Source organism: Desmodus rotundus, chromosome 5 (genome assembly GCF_022682495.2).
Source record: "Desmodus rotundus isolate HL8 chromosome 5, HLdesRot8A.1, whole genome shotgun sequence".
NCBI classification, from domain to species: domain Eukaryota; kingdom Metazoa; phylum Chordata; class Mammalia; order Chiroptera; family Phyllostomidae; genus Desmodus; species Desmodus rotundus.
In genome coordinates, this window is record NC_071391.1 from 24,828,625 (window position 1) to 24,848,712 (window position 20,088).

At 42.1% G+C, this 20,088-nt stretch overlaps 1 protein-coding gene across 4 annotated transcripts in view; it reads left to right on the forward strand.

Moving 5' to 3' along the window:
• The window catches only part of MPPED2 (metallophosphoesterase domain containing 2), a 158,166-nt gene that overhangs the window by 6,062 nt on the left and 132,016 nt on the right, over positions 1–20,088 (forward strand). For all 4 annotated transcript variants that reach the window (XM_053924918.1, XM_053924919.1, XM_024558934.4 and 1 more), the window contains exon 2: positions 194–440. In XM_053924918.1, coding sequence (XP_053780893.1) covers positions 313–440 — 128 coding nt within the window. In that variant the 5' untranslated portion in view covers positions 194–312. The remainder of the gene's footprint in view (positions 1–193; positions 441–20,088) is intronic.

Sequence of the window (20,088 nt, forward strand, 5' to 3'; positions counted from 1 at the left end):
GCCAGAGGTGTCACATGGAGGGTGATGTCCAGTGCTCACAGGGTAGAGAGTTGGGAAAGGTGGTACCCACAAGGCAGCAACATGTACTGAGATTGTTTTTTCCTGAACTAATTTCATGACCATGGGTCACATTTGACATCTCGTAGGACACCCTCTTTTCCTTTGTTCTCATTTTATAATTTTTTTTTTCCAGAAACGCAGCAGTATTGATGAGTAGATCCTTGGGTTCAGAGGTTGGCTGAAGCGCACCATGCCTGCTTCCATCCTTTGCTCCGGAAAGTTGTGAATTGCTCATGCCTATAGGGAGGAAGGATGGCACATGGGATTCCTTCTCAAGGCAAAGTTACCATAACGGTGGATGAATACAGCTCTAACCCCACCCAGGCATTCACGCATTACAACATCAACCAGAGCAGATTCCAGCCGCCACATGTACATATGTAAGTATCGCTCATGAACTTTAAAAACCAGCAGGCAAGAAAATAGACATAAAATAAGAAAATCACTAATGATTTCTGCCAGGGAGAATAAAAGGTATATGATTTGCAAAACAGATGCGTATCTGTGGTTCCAAATATAGCTTGGAGGGATACCCCACATCTGTGTCACACTTCAGATTTTCAGAGGACTCTCCATCCACCACGATTCGACATTAGATTTTCACAGCCTGTGGTGAGTAGTGGTAGGTTGCCCACGTTTTATGGCAAACAACAGAAAGGTTAAGGTATCTGCCTAAGTGAATTTTGGCAGCGTCTCCTGACCCCTCGCTCAGTTTGCTTTCCATTTTATTGCTGTCTCCATGAGGAAATATTTCTTGAAAATTTCACTTTTTTCCCCTCACCTCACTACCCTTTTCCATTTAGCTGGGAAATGGGCCTGATCGGGACTAATTGTTCGGCCTCTGCTAAATGCGCTCACTGCCTTGCCTGTTGCGAGTGGAAAGTGTGCTGCATTGGCACGCCTCGTACCGTGTAGGGAACAAAGGACTCAGGGACAGTGGGGCCCTGGTGCCCGAACTGTCCCTAGTACTATTTCAGTCATGTGTGGTTTAAACTGTTTCAGGAACAAAGTGTGGGAGAAACCAAGAGGCAAGGATTTTGCAGCACCTGGGTGCACACCAGCTTTTTTCTGTTCCTCTGCCATGGGATGTGCTGGGCTTTCAGCAGATGGGGCAAAAGGTCACCATTTCCCTTGTTGTTCAAGGCCTGGTGCTAATTCTCTATGAGACCCTTCCAATGTCTAACATGAGTCTTTCACAGTAGGACTAAACCTCTTTGAAAACTATTGTGTAGTCAAGAGAGAAAGCAGGTTAGGGCACTGTTGACTGTTTCTGCCACTCCTGGCAAAAGTGAATGAACTCAGGGCTTGTCCAAGTCACAAGCTCTTTTTCTTTTTTTAGTAATTGTTTTACTTGAGCATTTAAAAAATAGTAGGACCGCCCTCCCCCAACACACCCCCCTCCCCCCTCAAATTTAGAAACACCAACCAGACAAAAAGATCTTTCTCTCGACTGCCTGGGTATTGGTGTAAAAGTACGATGTTACTATGCAAGTTTATCCAGTAGAGCCACTCAGTTACCTGTGATGGGAGATTTCTTAAAAAAAAAAAAAGAAAAAGGAAGAAATCCTTCTGAATGGTTTGTGCTAAACTATTTGTAAAAAATTTATGCTTGTTTTAAATCAGAATATATTCATGATTATGGAGGATTACTAATATGATTTTAAGGAAAAGTTTTAAGGTGAATAAGATCTTTCTCTGTTAAAATGGTTTTTCTGAACAACTATGTGTTCATTTGAAATATTTCTTTTATTCTTTTAATAACTTATTTTTCTTCAAATATGTGATAGAATTTGTGCAAGTGGACTTAGGATACTTTTAGCTCTGTTTTGCTGGGGTGAGGTTTTGATTTAACGAATTGTAAAGAACTTCGTGGATTCTGTTTTCTTTCAGGCAAAAAGAAGTATGTTTTGCCCCAGGTTTCTTGGAAAATGACTGATAAGGAATCTCAGCTTAGTCTTCACTTGTTCGTAGCCGTAAGATTCCACTCCTGAACTGTGAATGCACAGAGATATTTAAAAAACCATGTAATCTTAGAACTAATCTGCTTAGATCTAGCTGTGAAATATTTGAAGGCTGGAAAACTGGGGTTTGCCTGGCAGCCTAGATAGCTGTGTAGCCCTTTTACCAGACTTCCTTCCTGCCTTGCGGTGGAGGATTCTCCCATGGGCTGGATCCAGCTTGCCTTTTCACCGTCACCGCCCACTGACGGCCTCGTACCTGAACGCTTGGCTCCAGCCACGCAAGTTGGCTCACTGCCACATGAGCACACCTTGAGCCTTTCCATCTTGGCGACACTGCCTTCACTGTTTCTCAGGGCAGAGCCACTCACACTTAGGCTCTGCTCATCACATGTGTCAGAGCCATTCAGGCTCCTCTATGTCGATGAAACCTCTTCTGCATCTCCCAGGCCAAATTGACTGCCTCCCCAGCACCCCGCCCCCCTCAACAATGCCCCTAGTCCCTTGGCATTTACTTCAAACCATACCATCTCCACTATCATTGTTCTCTCTTTCCAGGGGCTGAGTAGGTAACAGGTGTTCAGAAGTACTGATTGATTGATTGATTGATCCGTCCATTGATTTGATTGTGCATTGAGATGAGAAATTATGTTTGAGATTTGGAGGGTTTCCTTGGAATTTTTCTGAGCTGTTTTCCCATCACGGGTGTTTGAATGAAGGTGTGTGTGTATCATCGAGATCTGGGCTCACCGCGTCCTGGCCTGTGCTGTTTGGTGCTTGATGCCCTGGTGCTGTGGCTGGTGCACACGAAGCATCCAAATATCTTGGTGAAATGCGAGAATGTTGTATTTCTGTTACATATATCTTTATAAGAGATTGCCTTTAGTCTAAATAGGAACTAAAATTGGCTGGAAAATATCCATAAAATATTTAGCCTAAAATTTCTTCAGTTTTTCTGAAATTTTCAACATGTCACGCAGAGCTTGGCCCCATCCCTCCAGATATATTGTCTTTCCCACTTGAATAGTTGCTCATTTATTTCTCACGGGATTCCTAAATCATTTGTTTCCCATTTTCACCTACAATCGAGGTCTGTGAAGACCTGTGACAGATCACCTGCTCCCTTGAAGGATCCTTTTTTTCTTTCATACAGCCTAGCCCCGGTTTTCTCACCTTAATCCAGGAATAGCTCACTTCTCATTTCATTCAGGTAGTCTCGCCTCAGCTTTGTGATTCACTTTGGGCAATTTACTTTCCTTGTTGAGACCTTAGTCTACTCATTTGTAAACATTTGCACCAAATCATAGTTATGGATCTTTTAGCTCTCACACACTAAGATGAAGATTGAAAGTAAGACAGTATTTATTTGCAGGGTGTTGCTTTGCGGGGAACACAGGTACATAAGACCTGGTCTCCATCTTCGTGAAGCTCATCACTGATTTCAGAGCTGTCTTTCCACTGGCTTTAAGAAATGTACTGCCTGGTCTTGGTTTGCTGTTACCTGCGAGCCCTGATGAGGCTGCCACCATGCTTCCTAAAAACCACTGGCCTGCATCTCTGCCGGTGCCATAGGGAAGGCTTTTTTTTTTTTTTTTAAAGAAAGCAATTCTATATGACCTTGGGAAAGAAAATTAAAACAGAGCTGGAGTTGGCAGGGCAGAATTTAACCTACAATTTGTGTGCCTCTCTTACCCAGACTCTTGAACACACTAATAGATGTGATGATTGAAAACCAGCAATTAACAGGACTTCATTTTTCTACAACCCTTTCATCTTTCCCAAGAAGACTGTTGAGAAAATTATTTAGTACTTAATGATGGTGGGAGGAGGTGCTAAAGGAGCCAATGTAGGTTTGAAAACACCCATAATGATTTTGTATGTTTTCAATTATCTGAGGCCTAATAAAATAGTATAAGACCTTTTTCGTAGAGTATCCCAAAATCTCAGGTTTTGCACTGAAAGCCCCGTGTTCTGGGACACCCCTTGGTCCCATACTAATCAGGATGGTCGGCTAGTCTGCTGAGGTTAATTCTCACCCTTTTCTTTAAGGATTGCTTGTTGAAAAGTTCAAATCAAATTTTATTTTCAGTTTTAGTTACTTTGTTTGCCTATGTCCTTGTCAACACCCCTGGGGTCTTCTTTTTCAAGAAAAATATTTATTTTTTAATTATGGCCTACGTCCAATATTATTTTATATTAGTTTCAGATGTACAGCACAGTGGTGAGATAATCCTATACTACTTTACAGGTGATCCGGGGATCTTACTTAGCTCTGGTTCTATTACACTTGTTTTGGGGAAACATTGTAGCAGGGTCGTGAACATCTCCAGGGGAATCAGATTGTTGGATTTAAAACCTGGTTGCATCACTTACTGGCTGTGTAACCAAACATGGAGAAATGTATTCACTTTTCTGTGTTTTTTTCTGTTCGTAAAATGCAGACAATGAAAGTAGTGCCTATCTTTACAGTATTGTAAATTTCTTAGAGGAGTGCTTCGTATGTGGTCTGTACTCAGTAAGTGTTAGATATCATCATCAGTGATTGTTTTATTCTGCATTTTTTATTCTAAGCTGTTTCTGTTCATTTTGAAAATCTTTCGAGTATAAATAAATGAATAAATCAGAAAATAACTCCCTGGTAAGTTTTGGCTAGCAAACTTTTCTGGGTGGGATTTTTGGTTGTTAGGGTCGACAGGTATCCTGACTTTTTAGTGTCTGTCAAGATCATAGCTTAGGAGTATCACCTACTTCTAGTTACTCCGTGGGAGTGACGGGGCGGGGGGTGGCGCGGGAAGGAAACCAGTGAGCTGAGTGTTGCCTGGCTGTTCTCTGGGGAATCGTAGTGGCCTTCCTCCACTAGGGCTGGTCTCAGGTCCTAGAACCCCCATCAATGTCTTAAATGCCCCACCTGACTGTGGTTAACACAGAGTTATCAAGAGTTAAGCATAATTAACTAGAATTAAGCATAATGAATGCAAAAGGGACAGTTTGGGCTGCGGAATAAGAAATGGTAGCTGAGAATGTGGTCTGGAATCCTCTACAAATGCTGATCCCAGCATTTACAGGCTTGGCCAGGCGATGATGGACAGATTACTGAGCCTCAGTCTTCTCATCTGTAAAATGGGTTAAATGGCCCTTTTAACTGGTTGTGGGCATTAAATGAGATGATGTATACGACAGATAATGACTGAAAGATAGCACTTGATAAACAGATGCTAAGGTAATATTTATGGTCTTTTCCACTATTTGGTGAGCATGAGATAAGTGTAAGTTGTTGAAATAGCTTTATTTCTCAACTGTGTGGTCGTATAAAACCTGACAAGTCCAGTGTGTGTTCTTGTTTCTCGGTTGCATTGCATTGCATAGTATGTCAGTGTGTGCTTGGGCACTGCTGATCAGAAATGATCTAAAGCGTTTAGGGCAATGGTCCCTGACATTTTTGGCATCAGGGACCAGTTTTGTGGAAGACAATTTTTTCATGGAGGGGAGGGGTTGGAGGAGGGAGACAGGAGGTGGAGATCAGGTGGTAATGCCATGGAGGCTCCCCAAGCTCACCCTGCTGTGCAGCCCCCTTCCTAGCAGGCCACGACCTGTACTGGTGTGTGGCCCGGGGTTGGGGTCCCCTGGCTTAGGGTATCTGGAGGATCATTCGATGCCAAAATTATTATAGGATTTTGTTTGTTTTTCTGATCTGAACTTTCATTCCTATATGTTAGAAAGTAAATGTTCATTTCAGGGCCGTATTAAGTATCGTTAGGTGAAAAAACAAAATTACAGAACAGTGTGATAGAACGGTGCCTTTTAGTTAAAAAATATATAAAAGTGTATGGAAAGATAAATACCATCATTACGGGTGATTATTTAGGGAATAAATTTGGGAATGGATTTGCAGCACGAGTGTTGGGTAATGACCTTTTATTTTTTTTCTTTTCTATAATTAACAATTATGTAATAGTTTTATGATAAAACAATTTTTTAAAAGAATGATAAAAATGTAATTTGTCTACAAGTCTTGGCTTTGCCTTCAAGATATGCAATAAGCACTCCAGGCCTAGCTTCCTTTGATGACACCTCCTTCTGTTCCGTGCTACTTTCGAGGAATAGACCAAAGGCTGTTCCTTGGGCACGAGTGGGAAGATGAGAGCACTGCCAAGGATGCTGCCTCCTTCTTAGTCTCTACCTGAAGGGGGATTTTTTAAGAAGGAGCCTCAAATTCATTGTTGGAAGCTGGCAGAGTCTACGGTATCAGTAAATAAATAGCTTGTGGGAGGAGACTGGCTGACAGTTTGGGGCACCTGGGTCCTGGTCCTGGCGTGGTCAGTAATTAGGTCCCCGATCTGTGCCTCTCAGGTGCCTTCCCAGCTGTGGGACTTGATGCCCCTTAGCATCATTCTTCCTCACTCTGGCAGTTTAGGGTCTCTCTTCCCTTTTCTTTAGTCTGTGTGAAATTAAGAGCACATACAACACCTGATTAGTGATATTCTGTATGGAAAAAAATGTAGGGAGGAGGCATCATGGGGATGCGGTGGGAGGGGCAGAGCAGTGACCCCTAACTTGAAGGCAGAGGAGGAGTAACACCCATGCATGAATGACTGTCTGGGGCCCCCTCCAACTGCACTTGAGAGAAACAAGGTAGAAATTCACCCTTTCCTGTGGAGCTGGCCTGCGTTAGCTGTCTGCCAAAAAGAACTCTAAAACCTTTTTCTCTTGGTAAGCCACTTATTCATTCTCATTCTCATTACAGATGTATCACTGGCCTGCACATTAGCATGGCCATAATTTTTCTTAATGTTTTCAATCTGAAATTCATCGTGGAGATGCTGAATGGCCCTTTTAGTTGGCACTGATAGATAAACACAGGGTATTTTTCTTTTGCTCTCTCAGTTCTTTTTTAAAGTAAGAAGTTCTTTTTGTTCCACACTCCCTGAGGGTACAGGTCTTGTGGTCCGTGACCGTTCGACTTGGTTGTGGAGCTGACTTTTTTCCTGTTCTGTAGATTTCTTTGTTTGCATTCGAGCATTAAAATGCCAGCCAAAAATTAGATACTGTTTTTTCCCCTATGGATTTGTTCTCAGAACCCTAGTTGTATGTTGCACGAGTAGATAGAATTTTTTATTTGTTTGTTTTTCTGGTTATTTAACTCTCTGGGAGGGTAAGGAATTTTGATAAATAGAGCAGATCCTGTGTAATATGGTGTTCCTGGATTTGAAATTCTGAAATACTTACCTACATTTATAGAGGTGAAGAGAGATTCATGGGGAAAGTGTGGCCACAGTCCACCGATGCACACATAAAACTGGGAAACCATCCTATCACCTCTCCTTAAGGATTGGATCTATTTCTTCTTCTAAATACAGCTTTTTTAAAAAAGACCTTTTTTTCATGGAAGCATTTTGATAAAATTATACATAATGGCAAGGCAAGCTCAACAAGAAGTAATGTAATAGAGTCTGTGTTTGAGACACATTTCATTCTAATTCTGAGACTTAACGCTTATGATATGTAGATGTTTAAGGTTTGAAGACAAAGCTAGAGCCACCGGGTCTACCACGTCTTGTACAACAGACCCCAGGTAGTCCGGAACTGTTTCAGAAAGGAGGCAAGCTCACTGAGTCTCTGAAGGTCTCTCCATCCGCTTGTTTTCCTTCCTTTGCAGTATTTCCTTAGCTCTCTCCTTCCCATGTCCTTTTTTCTCCTTTTAGATTTTCGTGGCGTACTGAAAACTAGATGTTTCAGTGGCTGCCCTGGCACGATTGGGCTGTTATTTCAGTATCAGTACGGATGAAACCACCACACTTTGCAGACCACCGCGTTAGTCTGCCTTTTCTTTTTTAAACATGGAAAGTACACTTTTAGGCTTTGTCTGTAGAAACACTGACTCTGCAAAGAGGAAGCTCTGTTGGGTTTATTGGCCCTTGCAGTACTGGGTCTGCATATTTTGCTTTGAAGATTTTTTTTTCCAGTTTCTTCTCCTGTAGAAGGGTAAAATGTATGCAAATAAGAAAACACATATTTGCAGGCTGTTTGTATTTTTTCCTTTACTACAAATCAAGACTATGTACTCCTCTAGTTGATTTAAATTTTTGTGCACTTTTATATTAGGTAGTAAAGCTCTTGACATGAGTTTTAAAAAAAGATAAGGAGAAACTAGCACCATTTAATAAAGCAAACAGAGGTAAATTTTTAGTACTTGCTATTACTGAGCTTTAAAATTCCAAGTGTGAATTTAAACCATTCTTGAAGTTCCTTTGCCGGTAGTGGCTTTTGTAAAAGATCGCAGGGCCTCCACCATAACATGGACTTGACTCAGAGCTGTTTATTTCTTTGTACAGACAGTCTCTGAAACCTTCCAGGTCAAAGATTCGATAATTCTTGGGTTAAAAAAGTCTCTTTCCTCATCTAGCAGTGGGCTGTTTGGGCATGCATGCTGACTGGCTAAGGCAAAGTGGCTCACTTGTGGTATTTGGCGTTAGGTATTTGGGCCACAGACCACGTTTTGAAGCGTTTGCAGGTTGTACACTTAGTTTTGCACAAGGACTTAAAACTAAAATCAAGAAGAAACATTCTCTCCCACTAGCTAAGCAGCCTCAGCATGTTTCTCTAATTTCCTGAAAGATTGAGACTTACGCTGTAACATCGACATTTTACCAGCTCTGTTTCGGTCCTGAGTTTTGGAAAATTTTTCTCCCTCTTGTTCATTTTGCTCTGCCCTAAGACTTCAGCGATAACCACAGACCCTATTAGACTGTATCAGATACATGTTTTTATAATCACAAATATCTTACCCATTGTACTCGGTTCTGCTTTATATTCAATGTATTCCTTTTGTTTTTTTAATTAGCAACTTTTGCACACTGGTTCTGCTTGGGTAGGCAGGGCACATAATGAGGGGATGTTTGTTTCTTGGAGTAGAAACTGAAGGTGTGTGTGAAGGAGAGAGAGAGGGACAGGCAGGGCCTGGCAGACCTATTCATTAGCTCATAACTTTCCTTTTCTTGCAGCTATGATGTCCCTGGCCTTGCCTTGACATTAACACCAAGAGAGTGTCAGCATCTCTAAACATTAGTCAACAGGGACATAAGACAAATTGCACCTTAGCTTTCTGGGGCCTGCATGCTAATTCTACATACCAATGAACCCAGCATTTGAAAGGACTGAAATAGCAATTTTTGATACATTGACCTGTTTTGCTGTCTGAGAAGGAACAATTTGTTAGGTAATTCAAAACTTTAGGTTTGTGTTTCAATATTTTAAAAAAATCCATTTGACAAATAGTGAACCATGAACTTGCTTTTGAGAAATGTAAAAATATCTGAAATTGCGATTTCCCAAGGTTCGCCATCTGTTAGTATCAAGGAGCCTTACCATAAGCCGTGCCAAGATTCTGACTTTTACAGGTTAACTTGTTTTCACTCTGCTCTTAACCCTCACACTTCGGGCACAGCTGGTAGCAGGGAAACCTACTTTGTCTCAAGCTTAGAGAAAAGAAATGGGGAGGGGCGAATCTTTGGGAGGAACGAACAGGGTAGGAAGGCGGTGTTAACTCCTAAAGGATAGTCATTCCTGATTCTTCCATAATGCAGTTCAAAGAAGAATCTACTGTTTTCTCCGCGTGAAATATAAAGGCTTGGGTACGCTGTTCAGTGCAGTGGAGTAAGCTTTGTCTTACCCCCTTGCCCGCTGGAGAGTTCAGAAGGGAATTCATAACCCCGGGGGAGGTTGTTGCCCCACGCCATTCCCCTCGGTGGCGGGTGGCTGGTCTGTTTTGCATCGCTCCATCTCGACCCCTCCACCACGCTAATGGCAGCCGGCACGCTCCACTGTTTATCTTGGAATTTGATACCATCATCTTGGCAACCAAACCGGGACCTTTACTACTCAGATTGTTTGTCATTTGTTGTTAATTATCTGTTACCATAAATTCTGCACTTTAGAAAAAAGGGGATGTTTTGTAATATTTTCTCCAACATGTAAGTGGAGCTTCGTTTGCTGTGGACAAAAGAGGGGAAGAAAATCAGCCCTTTCAGGAACCGGTTTCAGGGAAGTCAAGTGTCCTGGTTTTCAAGACAGGCTCGGTTAGATCCTGCTACTGCAGCCAGAGTTTGCACCGGAAGAACCTTTGCAATTTACCGCCCTAGGTCTGCACTTAGGGGCGGTACCCCCTTTTGAGGAAAAAAATTAACTTTACATAGGGGGCTTTGCCATCTCCTCCTGCCATAATTGTGTTTTGTGTATGCCAGAGCCTGCACGTTCCCTGCAGTGGGTTCCTCCCTTTCAAAGGTTATTAAGACAAAGCAGTCCAGAGTGAAAAGGAGCTTCTGCTTACCTGCCTTTACGAGGTGTTTATTTTGTCAAGTGTAGAATGAAAATGAGCTTTCTGGCCATTAGTAGATTCTAATCGTGCCCCCACGCTCTGCAGGGGAGGGCGTGTCACCTTATAAACAAACAGTGCTGTTTGCAAGGTGCTGTCCCCCAGGCTGCAAGAGCCATGCTTGGACTTAGTATCTTAATAAAACCATAAACGAGAGACTAGGAGAGAGAGGAAGAATGAGTGTGTGTATTTTGGAAAGGAGAGTTTGGGGAGTGGAGTGGTTGTTGCTAAGCAGAAATGTAGGCACATTTAAAAATATAAAAAAAGAAATCTCTTGAAAAGTTCCAAAAAAAAAAACCCAGAGTATATCTAGAATCCAGTCTGTTTCTCCATCCCTGTGGCCCTTGCATGTGTTCATTTATATTCTCTACTAAGAGTGTCTCATCTTTACTGTGGGGATTATAATAATACAGATGCTTTAATAGGTAATGGTGAAGGTTATATTAGATGATGCTTAGTGCTTAGGAAAGAGCTGGGCACAATATCTCAGTATTGTGCATGGTAGTTATTATTAAGTACAATAATTAATAATAATTGCCATTAAGTTTGGTGTGTCCGTTTTATTCTTGTTGTGAAGTTTTTGTTTTTGTTTTTTTCCTCCCTCTTAATTTAAAGTTTTTAGGGTTGTGCTGTCTTTCAAGCAATTCCCACACTGGGAGGGAAGGATTTAGTCTACATTAACCTACTGATATCCAGGGGCCAGACTTAATAACACTTAGTCAGCTCCCTGCCTTCTGGCTGGGATGGCGGAACTCTCAGAGATGTGCGGATTACCAGAGTTGTGGATTTTGCCTGGGTTTGCTGCCTTCGGTTTCCATAGAACCAGAAAATGCTCTTCCCAGGCTCGGAAGGACTCAGAATAGCATTGTCCCTGAAATAAAACAGCATTTCTGCATGTTCCAGTTCATTATTCGTTTATTTCCTCTCTCTCTGTCTCTCTCTCTCTCTCTCTCTCTGTCTCTGTGTTTTTTAAACATTTTTAGAGCACAGATTTTGACCAGACTTTCAGATTAAGAAATGAGTATTAAATGGGTGTCTCAGACTTAGTTACAGTTTGAGTATGAGAATAAGAGATGGGGAGGGGACTGGAGGCCCCAAAAGCTCCCTTAGACCGCTCTGGGGGAGGCTGGGAAAAGGATTTAACACTTTGGATTTCTTAGAAGCCATTAAAACTCGGATGGGATCGGATTACCTGACTGCCCATCTGAAACCTGAAACTCTTGCCCTAAACTGTGCAATTGAGTTAAGCTCCAAATTCAAGGCCTCCCCCTAAGACTGGCCTCGGGGTAAGCCTCATTGTGGATTGCAAAATGATTTCCTTTGAGAGGAGCAAGACTACAGTGAGGTTTTTTATGGCCAATTGAGCCTGTACATTGGTGCCAGCCAGACATTTGGCAGTACTTAGTGCCAACTTTGGTGATCTGTCTGCCGAATTTTTCCCAAGGTTTTCCATCCTGCCTGGATTTGGTGCTGACATTGAAGGGAAGATCCGTTGTAAATCCAACTTTCTAGGCATGCCCCTGCATTTTGTATTTTTAATTTTTCCAAGTGCAGAGGTCCTGGGACATGCGGGCAGAAAAAAGCAGGCTGGTCCTAAACTTTGAGGCCCAGAATGATGTCCCCAGCCCTCCTCCCTAAATACTGTTTCCTCCCCTCCACCTTTGTCACTGCTTTAGGGCCCCCCCCAGATTAGGTGACCCCAGAGTACCTGCAGGTAATGCTTTCCCTTGGTCGCACTCATCATAAATGTATTTTCTAATGGCTGTGAAAAGACTGCCTTCCACTGAGCTCTATGAAGGCAGCAACTTCTCTTTTTACTTTTTCTTTTGTTTTGGGTTTTTTTTTTTTTTGCCTGTCTCCATCTGCAGCACCTGTTACAGTGTTAAAAACACACTACACACGCTTCAGGTACCTGTTGCATGAATGAATGAAAGTTGGGTGTGCAGGGACTCAGTGTTCTCTTACTGTGTGCGCCCTTGTGATCATTCATTCATTTTGAGAACATGTATTTAGACCTGACTTTAAAGAGGGTAACTTATAAATCTCCCATGTTTTTTTCAGGGTGGAGCTGGATGAAGCTCAGAGTGAGTATTTCTGATACTCTAACTAACTCTATCATCTACTCTGCCTTCAGCGGACTCTCACATTGACAGTAGTAAACTCTTATTTCTAACATAGGAAAACACTAAAGTTTCACTTTCAGCTGGACCCCAAATATATGAGTTTCCTATATTATTCTTTAACTTAAAATCCAAGGCATTAGGAAGTATATTATTTAAACTCCTTGTAAAATGCTCATTTACTGATCCTATTTGGAGGCAACAGTCATTGGTTAGAAGTGTGACATTGATTAGGATATGTTTCAGCCCGATTACCGGGAGTCTGACTGAGAGCCACCTCTGATATGTGGAGTTTACCAGAAATGCAGACCGTGGAAACAGGTTATCCATTATCATGGGAATCAAGCAATTTTATTCTGTACTTGGATGTTTTCTTTTTAACACCTTGTTTTTTCTTTTGAAATAGTAAACTCTTTGAGCTCTCATAGAGTAACTATTTTGACAGAAAACTGTGATGTGTGTTAAGTACAGATAATACCATCATAATAACATTGGTGTCATATAGTTAGTAATCGAAAACCTTTTAAAAGTTTTGATTTAAAGGTAAAACCAATGGAATTTAAAGTAAGTATGTAATGGAGTTCTAATCATGGGTGACTCCACTATAAACTTTTTAAAACCAAGTGATAAAAAAGCCTATGTAAAGTGCCAAGCTTAAGAAAGAATTTTACATGAAGCAGAACTTAAAAGTGGGGAGATAATAAGAAAGAGAGGTTGGCACTGCAAGAACTTTAGGGCAAGAAGTTATCGGTGTAGGTGGCACTTCAGGTTTTTCTCCCTGACTGTCCTTGTGACTGTGTCTAGGAAGGCTGCTATTGCATAATTAGGGCTTTCTGGAGATGGCCTGTGGCTAAGGACCTAATAGAGTTTCTGGACTTGAGTGTGGACTAGAATTGGGGGAGATTTTTTCCCTGCAGGTGGAAGCCCTTTGATGGACCTGCCTGTTTGATAGTACCTGTAACGACTGGCAGTGACATTGTTTAGGTAAAGGGTGGCTTAGTCCTTGAGGGGTCAGTGCTCCTTGGTATATGAAAGTCTTTCTGTAAAATAGGGAAGACACCAAAATCCACATGTGCGAGTTAAATGAGCCTGTATTCTGCATTATAAGTATGCACCGGATGCCAAGTAGAAAACCGGAACGCTCTCTCAGGATGCTGTTAGGGCCAAGCGGAATCTCATTAGGGACAGCTTCAAAGATCAGTTCCTCGTGTCCATGAAAACAAGTGTAAATTATCTGGTGCGCGCCTGCTGTTAGCAGTTGTGGTGGTGCATTATGCATGATTCCAGACTGCACAGAGGAGACACAGGCTGCCCGGAGTTCTGCAGTAGTTGTGGGGATGTCTCCACGATCTGTGTGTGTGTGTGTGTGTGTGTGTGTGAATATATGTATTTTGGTGCTGAGTCCTACCTTTTGCAAATTTATGGGTGTGTTTCACTTAATGGAGGGCGCCATATATAACTTGCTCCTACATTTTTGATGAATTGGAGTCAGTTCAGAGAGGCATGATAAGGCTTTGAATTGTTTATATGAACAAGCCATCTACTCAGATTTATGTATCTTGTTTGCTCACATGTGGAGTCAGGTTAGAGGGCCACGAGTGCCTTCGATGCTCATAGAATTGGTGCATTTGTTTCCCCCATTCTCTCCCTCTTTTTGGTCTCTTAGTCGGATTTTAGAAATAACTGCAAATGCGTAGTAAATTAAGAAAATGTGGTCAGGTTTATCACTTGAGACTTTAATAAATAGCTTTGGAGTAAATAGCTAAGGGTCTGGAATATGTTCCTGAGCTTTTACTGTGTGAGGAGATGGAGTGTAGTGCTTAAGAATACGGACTCTAGAACCAGGTTGCCACGGTTTAAGTCTTGAGCTGCCTCTTAGTAGCTGTGAGACTTTGGACAAGTTACTTAACCTTTCTGCGTTCTCATCTGTAAGTGCGGAAATATTAGTGCCTACCTCATGTAGCTGTTTTGAGTGTTAAATCAGTTGATTAACATGTAGCATCTAGAACATTTCCTGGGACACAGTAAGTCTCATCAGAGTGTTTGCTCATGTTGGTGTTATCATTATTATCCGAGGTGGAATACCTTCCAGTACAGCTTGGGGACAGGGTATGGCACAGCCACCCACAGGCTGGGTTCCTGGGTGGCTGTGTGCTTGAGTGTGCATGAGCATGAGACCGAGGGCAGGCAGAATCAATAACGATTACTTGAGGTGAGTTGGGAAAAGCCATTAAAGACATAAAATACTGAGTAGATGTGTGTTTTTCTGGTCCCCATAACCCAGGGAAATAACCATGAGATCTTGGGAGAAGGGTAAAAAACAGCGAGAGAGAGGCCAGCGCTCCTCTGGCCAGAGGAGAAGCGAGTGTGTGCAACACCTTTTCCCAGTTGTTTCTCAAGCCTCAGCTCAGATATGGGAGAAAGGTCAAAGGAGCAGCCTCATGCAGTGTCACATGACTTAACTTCACAATCCTTTCAGCCCCAGTTGCCCCCGTTTTGAAATTTACATTTGAAAATATAAGAGGAGAGCCAGGATGTCAGTATTTCCCTTCCTAGACTGGAGGCTCTGTCAGGGCAGGGCAGGGCTGATGCTGCTTGCTCTTGAACCCTCTGCAGTGTCCATGGGCTCAGTAATAAGATGCATCTTCGAAAAACCAGTAAGTAGTCTCTCATATGTATTTCCTCTTCAGAGAGTCATCCCTGCCCTTATGATGCTCTCGGAAGCACTCATTATCGCCAGCATCACTTCTTCGCTGTTCCTCCTTGCCATTTGCAGAAAATACCCTGCCCCCCCGCCCCGTCACTCATAAATATCTAAGGGATGGTTTGTTGGCAGCTCTCTTACTTTGTCATTAAGTGATTGAGGCCACGTTTGAGCTTCTGCAGCCCTCCAACACCTGTACGGGGGGATGAGAACCTCCAAAATATTTGAATAATGGAAAAGAGTTGTTTGACTTGATGGGCATCTTGGAAACCATCTACAGGACACAGAGGAAATGAGCAAGATGAGTGGGAAGCCTGGGGAAAGTTAGGTGCCATTGAAAATGTCTCAGTCAAATAAGTTGATACGTATTTCCTCGAAGTAGCATGGGAGGCAGGGACCGTGGCTGTTTGGCTTTTGTTTTATCCCCAGGACACAGCACAGTTGTCTGCTACAATAAATAAAGTTATTAATGAAGAAGTGAATGAATGTTCTTCTTGGGTCCAACGGTCAGAGTAATGTTGGTCTGTGGACCACCCACTCCTCGTCTGCTAAGGGTGTTTTGCCTATTTTGGGAGACAACCATTTGAGCCTGAATTGAGTGATACGTGATAAAATAATCACGTGTGTATTACTATTAGTGGACTACCAAGGTGTATCTTTGTATACATGTGTGCTGGTGGTCACTGTGAGGGAAGCACATGTAGAGAATTTTGCATATGGCCAGTTGGCCACCCAGAGAGGTTGAGTCACCCGACAGGTCACACAGGACAGCAGGTTTGCAATACAGTGTCAGCGGGCGTCTCTTTTTGACCCTTACTGAGCAGAAACTGCTAAAGGAACTGACAGTTGGGGACCGATAATAAGGCCTAATTGAGTAGGAGAAACAAACAAGGGAGAATTTCTTCAAGCACGTGTCTGGAATAGACTTTTTTCCAGGCATCTGACTTAATTCTACTAAATTGCGTTCCAGTTTTATTTCCTGATTTTTCTCAGCAGATACACCCCAGGGTCGTCAAAGTGTCTTTGGGTCTGATTCTTGCCCTGAACAGGGAAGGAGGTGGGCTGTCTGTGGGGGACGCCCTGCGATGGAAAGCAGTGTACATTTCATAGGAGTAGCTATTTTCTGCCCTGGAGGATCACACTTCGCTTTCGTTTCATAATATTTCCTTCTGCTCTTACCACTCTTGTGTCCCTCGGTTCCTCCCAAGTCTGGCAGTAGTGTCTGGACCCTGGGGCTCCAGAAACCACTGCCATTTTCTACTCGGAGCCTGTGCATACTTGGACAGCAGTGGCATTTTTGCAGGGATGTGGGAGTTGAGAAGTGTGCAACCATATGCTGTGGGCTTGGATAATGGTTCACATTCCAAACAAGTGAAATGGTTTCTGGCCCAATGCTGACACTGTGTGGAAATGAGCAAACCTGTGTTCTGCTTCTAGGTCTTTTCCATTTGGAAACATGAAGATGGTAGGCTGGATGCTTCAACCCAAATTTTACACAATGCAATTCGAGTGCAGTTTGGAGATTTGATTATATAGTAGAATGTCAAAGAGCAAAGGTCACTTCAAAAGCATCTCCAGGTTGGAGAGGTTCTTAGAGGTTGCTGTTTGGAAATGGTGGCTCTGACTACAAAGACGTGGTTCTGTTACCCATTGTTCGCGTTGGCCTCACCGGTATACCGGTGAAGTGCGTCTTCTTCATTAAGATAGAGAAACCCCAGGGCCACCAAGGCATGCCACAAGGAGCATTTCCAGCCACATGCCATTTCCCTCCTTGACAATGCTGTGGAAGGGGTGAGATATCACACTAGACTTCACTGTTAAAACTGCAGCTGGGCCCAGGTTCGCTTTGGCCATGATCCTTTGCCCAGGGTGCTGCACATCCAGCTATCAGCAAGACTCTAGCCAAAAGCCCATGACACGCATGCAGTGGCTGGCGGGTGGGCATTGGTTCAGTTGCTGGCCATGGGCCACAAGTAGCTGTTAGATATTTGAAAGCTGAGCATCACAGAAAGTAGGAGAATTTTTCCAGCTCTGCTTTTCTGGAAGGTTCAGAGATGGCGCTGGGCTGCAACTTTCCCATTGAGTTCTAACTATTGAACTGCATAATAGAAAAATTACCTAATAAAAACCTTACTTTTGGCGATGATTAAAATTAGTAGTTGTGGAATGCTCAAGATGCCAACTTCCTAGGCAGAGTTCATAAAATATGCATGGGAAGAGTCCAGCTAATGATTATATTGGTTGTAGCAATCTGCATTTCACTGTGGAAATTATACATCTCCATTGTCTGTACACAGACAAGGGTGTGTACACATGCACACACGCCCACAGACAAATGGAGGTTTGAAGTAGATGCCAGTGCTCACTGGACACTTAGGACCACTGAAACAAACAAACAAAACAGTGTACATTGTTTACATGTGGGTTAAACACCTCAGCTAACATTACTCACAGACACAGTTGACCTTGTTTTCTATTGAGGGCACCAAGAAGCCACATTGTTAAGCATATTGGGTCAACCTGAGGTTCGGGAGGGTCCGGTTAACATCATTTTTCTTTTCTGTCGTGATGAAAATGTCTTCAGTCAGATTGTTATCTTTTCGTTCCACACTGGGTGGGGGGTGGCATGATGTTTGCATGACTGTGGGTCTGCTCTATAAATACGCACATTCAGTCTTTTGTTTTAAATGTAATCAGCGAGATTGCATTTGCATTGCTTGTAAGTGAATCACATAAGTGAAATTACATTGCCTGCATCTCATTTACTATCATAAAATGTTATGGGATGCAGGCTGTTTTTCTCCAGCTAAAGTGTCTTGAGTTAGTATTAGGGGGCTTGCTTTCATTTTCCTTTGTGACCAGATTTGTTGCATTCTACAGAGCTAGGGCTCATATTTTCACTTACGTTAGTTGCTGCAGAAATCCTCCCTCACATTCTCGAGAATGAGCCAAGATATTGGTTCGGTAGGGGGTAAATGGGAGTTTTAAGACTCTCATATTGTGTAGCAAGTGATTGCTAATCACTTTCTCTCGTTTGTGACAACTTCTGCTTACTAAGAGTAAATGCCAGTCACTGTTGGTTGGAAGTATAAAGCAATCTGACGCTTTTCAGGCAGTTGGCTACAGAGAATGTTTTGCATAAAGCAAAACCCAAAACTTCAGTTAGTCACCATTTTTTTTAAGTGATCAGTATAAAAACGCCTACCTTAATTGGCTCTTTAAAACGTATCCCGAAGGCAGATGCTTTAAAAGTCATTTTGAGATTCTCCCCTCTTATTTCCTTGAAAATAAATAATTTAACACAACAATAGTGATTGCAGACTTTGAAAGTCAGTAATTTCAGTGACAGATGAGAATGCCCTATTTCACAGATCACCTCCCCCCACTACTGAGGTTTTCTTAATTCATGAATTTTTTAAGATGGAAGTCGAAGGAAAGGTATGAGTTCCTAGATAACCTATAACAGTGCGGTTATCCACAAAGCCTCTGTTTATTAACTACATTATTGATAAAATCCCACAAGGCAGCAGGCAGTTACAGTGCTGATTATGCCCTTCGGTGAATGTGAAGACTGCTTTTCAAAAAGAAAAAGCATGCTGGTTATAGTGATACACCAACAAAGCAAAGGAGCCTCATAACCAATGCTGATCTTCGATTATTGGAAAGGTATTAGTAGACATAAATAGGAAGTTAAATATGGTGAGTGGGAAATGAAAATAAGAGAGGGCAGAATTTTTTTGTATCAGAAGAGAAGACTTAAGGATACGAAACCCAAAAGAAAAAAACTTAACGTTCCTGAATAGCTTACAGGTTTTTTTTTTTTCAATAAGACTTTGAAGGAGATGTACAGTTTTGTGTTATATTATTTTTAAAACATGTATCCAAGACAGACATTTTACATGGAAGGAGAAGATTGCGTATAACTTCTCTTAAATTAGTAAACTTTTAATTGAAGCATGGCATACATACAGAGAAGTGTGCGAATGAACTGTATTTGGCTAAATGAATATTCACAAAAGGGACATACTTGTGTGCCTCGGATGGGATGCAGTTTTAAAGATCATTTCTTCTGCAAAATAATATTCTAAAGTCATAGAATTTAAATACTATTGCAGTCTGCAATCAACTTTTATTAATAAAACTCGCGGAGACCTCTGTTACTATTGCTGTGTGGCTTACAAAGTAAGCGTGGGGATCCCAGTGGCCTCCCCAGAAGTCCTCCGCAGCTGGAAGCTGCAGGGTTTCGAGTTGCCTGTGCGACTACTGTGAGTTTTATTTAAACTGGTCTCCAAGGCGTACTTTTCATTTGTAGTCACTTAAGGTTTTCTGAAAGCTCCTCTCTGTGATTTGAAAATTCTCTGGATAATATTTCCAAATTGATGACCTTCTTGAGTTAAAATATTTTTTTTTAGCCCAGCTTTAAAGATATCTTTATTTTCCATTCCATTCATCACCATTTTCTCATTGGAAAAATTAACCATGCCTATCCCACTTCAAATGAACAGCTGCACTTTGAAACTAGATCCTTCTTTTGGCTGTAATTGTCCAAATGGGAAGGACCAGGTTTGCTAACTATTTGAAAAGAATTGGTTATGACTGTAAAGCATTTTTATGCTTTCGATTTTTTTCTCTTCACATTTTAGCGTGTTCTTAGCTAGAAAAGAAAGAAGAAGAAGAAAGAAAACAAGGAAGGAGGAAGAGAGGAAAGAGGGAAGGAAACAAAAGAAAGGGAAAGAAGGAGGTGAACAGTAGACTATGTACCTATAAGAAAGGCAGCTTACCTGGGAATAGCTGAACGCTTGCTCTGGAGGAAAGAGAAAGATAAAGTTCAGCCCGAGAAAGGCTATTAGGCTTGAAGTGTGTAAACTACTTACC